Here is a 9,355-nt window from a genome sequence, read left to right on the forward strand (position 1 = left end):
AATAGGAAGAGTTATCACAAAAGTCAGTCTGCACATATAAACTCTACTTCATGGCACCGTCTTCCAACTCTCTACTTATGGAAATCTCACTCCTTTTAATATTCCTCATCCATTCATCAAGTTGGATCTCAAGACTTAGCATCCTTCAGTTACAGTTGCAATACAGCAGGTCCAATTTCAGACTTGTAATTTAATAACAGCATACAAATAAAGGAACAGTAGATTGATCCCATAACAGCAGTTTTAGACAATAAAAATTTGCTCAGAAGTAACAGATTATTTTGCTTTCAGTAATTACAAAAATATTTATTTGCTTTCCACTCCCAATATGGAGAACCAACTTAGGTGGCCAAATTAATTAAAGCGTAAACTGCTGAACAGAGTCTAGATGATACCACTCAAGAAATAACCATGTAGTATGAAGATCTAAAATAGTGCTGAAGAATTGAAACAGCAGTAAATAGGTCTAGATTTCTGCTGATTAGATACCATCGTTGCAGTGCTTATTCTTGGGTTAAATTTTGAAGGCAAGAATCATAAATTTTTGCACTTTATAAGGCAAAAATTCCCTTTCAAGTAATTTAGGAGCACACAAGACCTCATGTCCCAATTCAGAAGCAGCAGTGGGAATATAAGGACATGCACACACAGAGAGGACAGCATTCTGCTCAACTTCCAGGTTCAAGCATTAGTTTGTTCTACTAGAGAGAAAACAAGCTTGAAGAGCCTAGCAAAACACATTTAACACTCCTTTTATTGCAATAGAAATTTCAGTTTTTATAAAATCCTCAAGTTACAGGATATACATATAATGAATCTCATTGCAAGTCTTTAGCAGCTGTAGAGCATTACTGCATGCAGTTGCTTCTGCAGTGTGCAAGAGTTCTATAAAGAGCTAATCAAGTTCAGAAAGCAAGACAAGTAGTCAAAGATTATCATATTCAATTACCAATTGTTTCATTAATACACCAAGAGGTTGAGCAAAAATATGAATTAAGTTTATAAATACAAGGATCTGACTTAACAAGCTAATACAACTGTGAAGTCTGAAGGGTACCCACATCACAAGGACATAACTCAACAGTTACAGGAAAGCACTTTGCTTCAGGACTGCTTTCAAAAGTGTTCCACATACGATTTCTCTGATCAAGGAAGAGCAGTTAACTACAGTGTTACAGAAGTTTACAAAAGGCCAATGAAACCCATTTAATTTTATGCTATTAGAATACTAACACTAATTACAGAATATTAGGTAAATACTTTGCCTTGAATTTATGGAAATAAGTTGTGTTCAGCCAGATAATATTTCTTTCCCATGGCATACCTTTCAGCTGCCAGGTGAATGCATGATCAGCACTCAATTTAATATTCACTTCCATATTTATTACACTGGCTTCAGATCAGTCATCAGATGGAGTTATGCCAAAAAAAATTCTACACCCATTTGTTCCAGAAGCTGCCCAAACAGGTGCAATCCTTTATAGAAATTTCCCACCACGATGGAAGTCTCAAACTGGAAGAACAACTTCTATAAAGCTGGCTACAGATTAATTTTCTAAAAAGCTGACATGCTTCAATTAGTGCAGCCTCACATTTGTATAGACACAAGAACAAATCTGCAACAACTCTGTAAAAAGTTTGTTTACATTATTTCACTTAGGAGATGGTTAAAAGTCCTAAGCATTGCATCTGTGTCTGAAAAGCTACAGGTCAGTAATTTGGCTTTGTGAAACATCTTGTTATGACAAGATAACTGCATAGAGTTTTCTGTGATCAGAGTCTTCAGATTTCCTCCAACAACATAAGGTAAGACTATGTCACAAGGTAGAAACTTAGAAGAGTTCTTTTTTAGTATTATTAATAAAAATAGACACTCCTTCAGAAAAGGTGTTAACTGTGTCAGCTTAACTGAATTTAACAAAAGGGATCAAAATCTAAGCAGGCCATATTATTACACCAAGTATAATAATTGAGACAAAGTGGTTCTACAGAGACGTTTAGTAAGCAGAAGGATACTGTCCAAAGTGTACTGCATAGGTATGTGTACAAACTGCTATCCACTGGAGACTTCCTACAGTAGCTACAGTTCTATCTAACATAAACCTATAGAGCACAGACTTCTTAAAGTTTTAATCAACCTCAAACAATCCTCAATTCCCAAAAAAAAAAAACCCCAATTCTGTATGACTGGGCATGTTTTGATAAGATGCAACTACTTATTCTTTGCACCAATTAGCAATACAGCACAGTAATTTTAAGTTTCCATGACTTGCTTTTGATTTTATATTATCTCCAAGAAAAGCATATGCACATTTTTACAGCCTGGAGTGAGATCAGTGTAAAAACAGGAATTTATAATCATCAGCAGAAGTGCCAGCTGCTCATAATGTTCACAAAACACAAGTGCCTGAAATTTGGCTATGCAACAGTTGGTGCCAATCTGCTTATAAAGGAAATGCTGCTGAGGCATAGTCTTCTTAGAAAAACAGGGCATGAGGGCTTCATTATTAAGTGTTCAACAACGATCCTCAACTCAGTGAAGAGAGTCCTGAAAAAAATCAGGTTTAAAGAGTTTCAGAAATCCTACAGCATTTATCAGATGTATCACCTAAATCTTTTTCATTCACTTCTTTTCTCCACACCCGCCCCACACAAAGTCTAGTTAGCAAGTTCTTCGGGTCAACTCAGTGCTGCAATGTCTTTCTTGGAAGAGCTTCAGAATTTTTGTTCTTTAAACATTAACATTTTAATTAACTTTTCTTCAGCATCTTCCAGCTAAGGACAGATAATAAAGACAGCAGAAAAGTTCCACATTCAAGAAAAAAAAAAAACCCAACCCAATTATAAAAACAGGGGAAATGTAATACTCTGTCAGAAATTATGTAAGGAATCTGGAGGCAATGGTCTGCTTGCACGGCTTCTTGCCAGAATGCAAGAACCCTCAACTCCAGATACAACTATTAGAAGACAGACATGAGAAATAAACCCAACACCAGTTTCCCTTACAGCTCAGGCCTGTCTTTGCACACCATGGCAGCCAAAGGCACTTCCTTAGTATTTTAGCAAACTATTTTCTAATTAGGTAGTGATCAGACCAGGAAGCACATTCACAAAATTGTATGCTATGCAGCACTTGTCATAAGAAAAGTTCTGAGAAAGAACTTGAGAAAATCATCATAAAAATATTTATGGCTTCAAAGTTGAGTGCAATAGTATTGGCTTGACCAATTTTCCAACCAAATCAATTAGGTTCCATTTCAGCTATAATTAACCTGGCCTACGAACTTAAAGGAGATATTGAACATGTTTAAGATCATCTACAGACTTTGGGGTTTTTTCTCCCCTGTCAACATGACACAAGTGCCTGATCATGTATAGACTTAGCCTCAGGTAGGCCTGGAATCCAAGAATAAGGATAACTTTCTGGTAAATGCTTGCAGAACAATTTTAAAAGCATAGTTTTAATTGTGCAAGAATGTTCTGAAAGCTTCCATTCAAGGACAGCAGTATATTTCAGAGAAGTTCTGTTATACAAAAAAACCACTAAACTTGAACCAGCCTTTTTTTTTCAGCACCCAGGTGTATTCCACATCCCATAATGACCATTTGCAGATTTAGTATTATGAGTTATGCAGTTCATTCTAAAATGAAAAATTTCTGAATGCCTAAACGCTATGCTGTTAGACATTAACTTCCAAGCCCAAGTGCTTACCGACAGTACGGATTTCTCCGAGAGGAGTAGCGTAAGGTAAGAAATCTGTAGTAAATGAATGGCTGGAGCAGACTCCCTTGCCCACTGAAAGGGAATAGAGAAGTAGAGCTTAATGACAAGAAAAAAATCATTACTTTTCCCAATAAAAACAACCAAACTGCTTAGACTGAAAAAAAAAAAAAAGCTAGGTTAGGGTTGAATTGGTTCAGATAATCCAGATCTGAGGAGACAAAATACATAACTGTATGTTTATGAAAGCAGAAATGTGTATTATAGAATAAAACTGCTCAGTGAAGCAATTAAAGAAATGCTGTTCTTGTATTGATTTTATATTTATGAAGTGTTTTTATATGCTTCATTTCTGGTGATGGACAAAGAATTGCAGAAGTGATGGTGGACGCCTGTTCAGTATTAAGAAAAAACTTGCTGGTCAAGCACAGAAATAATCTAGTTACAGTGAGCTTTTTTCAGCTCTAATTGTAGCACTTGGAATATCTGAACCCTATTTCTAGCACATTCTGCAAAACTTCTCAGAACACACTAGAGACTATTACAGAAGTACAGAGATATTAATGTCAAGCTGCTATCTGACTATTTCAGTTCAACTGAAATTAGGTTTTGATACTTTACAAAGCTGCTGTTTCACATGATAGCTCTGTAAAATACTGAAAGGGCAACATACAAACCATACAGAGCAAAGCACAGGAATACCACGAGCTTAATTTTAATGACTAAAACATCTAACAATATTAAAAAGCTTGACATTAAACATGACAGTTCCAGTAACCAGAGCTCCAAGTATGAGCAATATATTTACCTAGAAGAAAAATACGAAATAAAAAGGAAAGTGAGCTACAGGAGGAGGAAAAGAGGAATCTTGCAACTGTACAGTATTTACAAGGAATTTAATATGCTAAAACTGTTTAAAGAACAATTTCTCACAATAGCTGCATTTAACCATTATACAATTTTAAAAATGTAGAATATGATCTTTTATAAACTTCAGTAACTACCAGGTAATGTATCAAGTAGTGACCCTTCACATACTAAATTCTCCACAGAGAGGGAGGAAACAAAGTTCTCCTCATGAAAAGTTTAAATCACTTGAAAGTTTTAGATACTGGATACAGAGTGTATCTGTCACTTGGTAAGTGGTCTTAAATGAAATGGAATAATTCAGGACTGAAGCACTGAAGTGTTCAACTGACACATCAAAAGATAAAGAAAAATTATGCATTCTGTCAAGTTCCAAGAAGATAAAGCCTCCCTTCTGCTGCCTGTAAGACCCCTCAAGACAAATGCTCTTGCTGTGCTACAACTTGTCTAGAACAAAGGGTGTTACTGCCCCTTCAAATATTAAAAGGCAATGACCCAGACTTCAGTGCCTGGCAGGTCATTCTGCCTTTAGGACTTGAGTAGGATCCCAACATGCATATGCTCAAGATTCCTAAAATGAAGTCAGCAGGCTGCACAGCAGGCAAAACCAAATAGAATAAAAAAAAGAGGGGGGAAGAGACAAGGGTCACTGGTCAGAAGTAACACAGGAGAGGACATAACCTACTCCTGCTTGCACACATAGCACAATGAAATTTCACGCCACTTAAACTTCTGGAATCTAATAAAACCTTAATATTTTATTCCAGTGACCAAAATTAAACATACTGAACAGTGTAGGAGAATGCAAGTTATAGGCCTGAAAAACTCTGACTTGACCCAACAATGTCACCCATGCTATCAAAGGGAAGGGGCTTTTGGTGCCAAGTTATATCAGTGAACACTTTTTGATTCCATGATGCACCAACTTGAGAAGTCTCAAAATCAAATATAACTCTAAATTCAAGCTTTGGTCAGCCAAAACCATACAAATGGTGTGGGTTCTGACCCACAGAGAACTCAACTGCAAAAAGTAATCTTGTGTAGAAAGTTTCTAATTCTGAAAATACTTATGGTAAGTCTTACCTGAAGAGCATAAAAACTGTAGCTGGCATCAGGAAAATTTCATTGCAAGCAATGAATTTTAGAATATTCTGTTGATTAGCATTCAGTTTCTCTAAAAGTTTCCTCAGAAAGGGAAGACTGTTTGAACTTCGTGCCTTTAGAGAAGAAAACAGATGACCAGAAAACATGAATGTTACATCTATCTTCTCTAGAACAAAAATAAAATACTAGCAAACATAATTTACAACTAATTTCAGAATTTTAAGACTAGATCCTTTAAATTGAGATTAGTATCCCAAAGAAAACTACATGAAGCTTGGCACTCCATAAATACACAGAGTTCAACTAAAAACATGAGGTGTTGCAATTCCCTCACCCCCACATTTTAGGCTTAACTGCACAGAGATGGCCATGAGCCTTACTTATTCTGTTCACTGTTCAGAAGGAAGTGCCTATGGGAGCAAGACAGCCTAGTCAGGAACACCAAAGGCTAGAGTTAAATTAAGCTGCACAAGGCAGTTCATTGAGCAGCAGGTCCAACTGGCAAGTATTTTGCTTGTAGCCTCACCCTGCAGTTTGTTATTTTACTACTAAAATAGAACATCAAATTTCACAGGCTACAGTTCAGCTTGAAAGACATGTCTTGAATTTCTACTTAGCTGCTAGACAGCTTTTGCTTCCTTCAAAGAACAGTTCAAAGAAAAATAGTTGGTGTCAACTCCAGGATAACAAGTCATAACAGAAGGGGAGGGGGAGGAACCAACCCAAAAAAAGACTTCTCAGATTCTCTGTTCTGAGATTCCATGCTAGAATTTCACTCAAAACCCTCTAGGGTAGCTAAAGGAAACCATAGCTGCAGCACAAGCCTGCATAAACCCCAAGAATACCAACAGCATTAAAAGTACCATACATCTTATCATACTTACATCAAGAACCTTCTTTGTGTATGTGGCAGCATGAAGCAAGGAGAACAGCAGAACTGGAAAAATACTAACTGAGGCAAGCAATAAGGAAAATTATATGCTGCACAACTGCTTCATTTCTCCATGATGTTATGCTAAGACACAAATCATAGCTTGATGGCTCTTTGCAACTGGTTGTTGGAATGACCTATACTGGATTAAGATATGTATACATCTAATGTGTGTTTACAGCTCTTCATGTTGCTGTGCATTTTTATTAACTCTAAAATGTGTGGGTATGCAGGTATGCAAAGGTACAACAGACACCATTACCCACCAGTATGCTTTTACTGAAATGCACTTTCTACACGAGACACATGAGGTTACTACTTAAAATCTATCATCAAATACATCTAGTCATAGTATTTTTATTAAGTGATGCTACAAAATGCATTTCTTTACTGAAGAACACACAGTTGCCAGCCATTCAGATTTTAGAGAGCAAGAATGCAGACATTCCTCTGCCAGAAACATTTTAAGAGTAGGACATTAAGCATACATACCAAGCGGCACAAAGAAGAGTCAGTTCTTGTATGTCACCTTCAAGAAGCTACAGGAGTAAGTCTTTTTTGCAGACTTTATCTGTTTAATAACTGATATGAGAAAGCTACACCTCTGCATGATATTTGTGTACTTACAGTAAGAAGCCCTATATAAACCCTGTACTGGCAATAAATGAAAGTTAGCAACTTTTCAAAGTATTGCTTGAGGCTGATCACAAAGTCCACCACATTTAAGTCTCAGGAAATGAAAATCTAAGTAGCTGGAGACTGCAGTGCACTAGTTACAGAGATGATTAACCTGAATATGGATCAATCAGTGCAAGCCTCTCCTATTTTACACAGAGTATGTTCTATGAATAGCAAGCATTCTAGTTTAAGCTCATTTTTCAAATCACGGCACAGGTGATGAAAAGAATCAAGTTTTTAAGGTATTTAAAAACATTACCAGAATGATACAAGCAAAGGATACCTGTAACAGGGTAGGAATTCACAAAGATAAGAGAGTACAACAGATAGTGGCAGCTGTCCTCCAGCAAAGCCTGGGCCAGAAAGGCCCTGCTAAGCTGGAAGTGTGGTAGCCTTTGGTGTAGCCGGAGGGCACTAGTGAGAGCGTTGGCCAGCAAGGCACGCTGGTAGAAGCTCGCTGCTTCATGCAACCTGGGAATCACCAGAGGAGACGTTACCACAGGAACCAAACCCCCGCTCGGAACTCTTCCACACCTGAGAACTGCATCACAACCGCACGATACCTGAACGTGTTTCTATTACCGTACAGAAGCACTGTTAACAAGATACAACTCAAAAATTGGTAATGCTGACTTACTGCAGCTGCCAAAGGAAAAAACAACCCCATATATTACTTCATAACTACACATAAAAAACCCAGGCATTTCCCATTACTTCACAGTTGCTCAACATTTTCCAAAAACATCTACGAGTGTTTTAAACTAATATAAAAACTGTAAACTGTTCTGACACAAGCATCCAAGTAAGCTGAATAACAGAAACTCACCCTTACACAAGAAACAACTCTATGGAAAAGGAGCGTAGTTTTTTTGTGTATTTTTAATGCTATTTTACAATACATACCCTAGAAGAGGCAGGACAAATAAAGCTGAGCAGTAAACCGTGAATAAGCGGGAAATCCACATTGCTGTATCCAGCTTGTTAGCCATCAGAAATTGCTACATTGGGAGACAGAAAAAAAAAAACAAACACCCCCCTAGAAGTTGGTGTCTTAGCATTTGCACACAATGAACATTCTTCTCTTCTACATTAAACTGCAAGCCTTTTTCCAAACTTGAATAGAAGGAAATTATAGCTTGAAGGGAAAAGCATCTGTTTTCTTCTGTGGTATGTGACACGTACGATGCTACTAACCGGATGAAAAATAGCTAGGCTTCCTCAGAAGCAAAAAGTTCCTTTGTACACTGCAAACAGTGGTAACAACTTCTGTGGATGCAGTTTTTCTAAACAAAACGACCTCACTGAACAGCCAGCTTCAAAACAGTCATTATGAGAGGTCTTCAGACTTGACCAACTTTTGCATTTATTGCTTCAAGGTTCCTTTCAGAATACACTGCACATACCTAGGGCCAAACCTCCACCACTCTTAGTGGGGGGAAAAAAAAAGGGTCAAGTAAAGTTAGCGTAAGTACATCATAAGGAAAGTGGCACTGTTTTGGCCTAAAAATTCGTGGCCTCAAAAAAGCAAAAAGCTTTCAATAGTACTCTAGAACCTCTCCTGTTGTTGAGCAGTGTCTAACCACAGCCTTCTTCACTCCTGATGTAGTCACCGTACCGGAAAGACTCTAAACGCAGCATGTTTTTGGCTATCACGTGCGTACAGGTCAAACTATCAGCTTCCCTTCAGCTGAAAGAGCTCAATTTTTTTTCTGAATTTGCACAAGCTATCGAACACTCCTCTTTTCCTCCATGTTCCTAGACTCTTTTAATGAAAACTATCAGAAATTAACCTAAGCTGCAAGCACCCTGGTACCCTTATCTACTGTCTTACTCGCCCAACATAGCTACAGACACAGAGTCGCTGCCATACGGAGCCGGGTTTGATGGAGCCATTTTCAAGACCGGCGGCGCAGCAGCAGCATGTTCTCAATCAGAAAGCGAAAGCGCCGCTTCCCCCCGTCCGTCCCGGGCGAGCGGCCGCCCACGCCGCGACTCCAGCTGGCGAGGCTCCCCGGGCAGCGCCATGGGCGCCAGAGAAATGCCGTGGCCGGCCC

The 9,355-nt window shown here is 38.2% G+C and overlaps 1 protein-coding gene across 1 annotated transcript; it reads right to left on the reverse strand.

The window, feature by feature from the left end:
• Window positions 1-2,328: 2,328 nt before the first annotated feature.
• Window positions 2,329-8,294, reverse strand: TMEM33 (transmembrane protein 33). The gene is made up of 6 exons (XM_008949202.1): window positions 8,205-8,294; window positions 7,585-7,772; window positions 6,577-6,644; window positions 5,672-5,805; window positions 3,713-3,796; window positions 2,329-2,548 (listed from the first exon to the last, which is right to left on the reverse strand). The coding sequence occupies exons 1-6, from the start codon at window positions 8,288-8,290 to the stop codon at window positions 2,419-2,421; spliced, it is 690 nt and encodes a 229-aa protein (XP_008947450.1). The 5' UTR covers window positions 8,291-8,294; the 3' UTR covers window positions 2,329-2,418.
• Between the last annotated feature and the right edge of the window lie 1,061 nt (window positions 8,295-9,355).

Source organism: Merops nubicus, unplaced genomic scaffold (genome assembly GCF_000691845.1).
Source record: "Merops nubicus isolate BGI_N331 unplaced genomic scaffold, ASM69184v1 scaffold35261, whole genome shotgun sequence".
NCBI classification, from domain to species: Eukaryota; Metazoa; Chordata; class Aves; order Coraciiformes; family Meropidae; genus Merops; species Merops nubicus.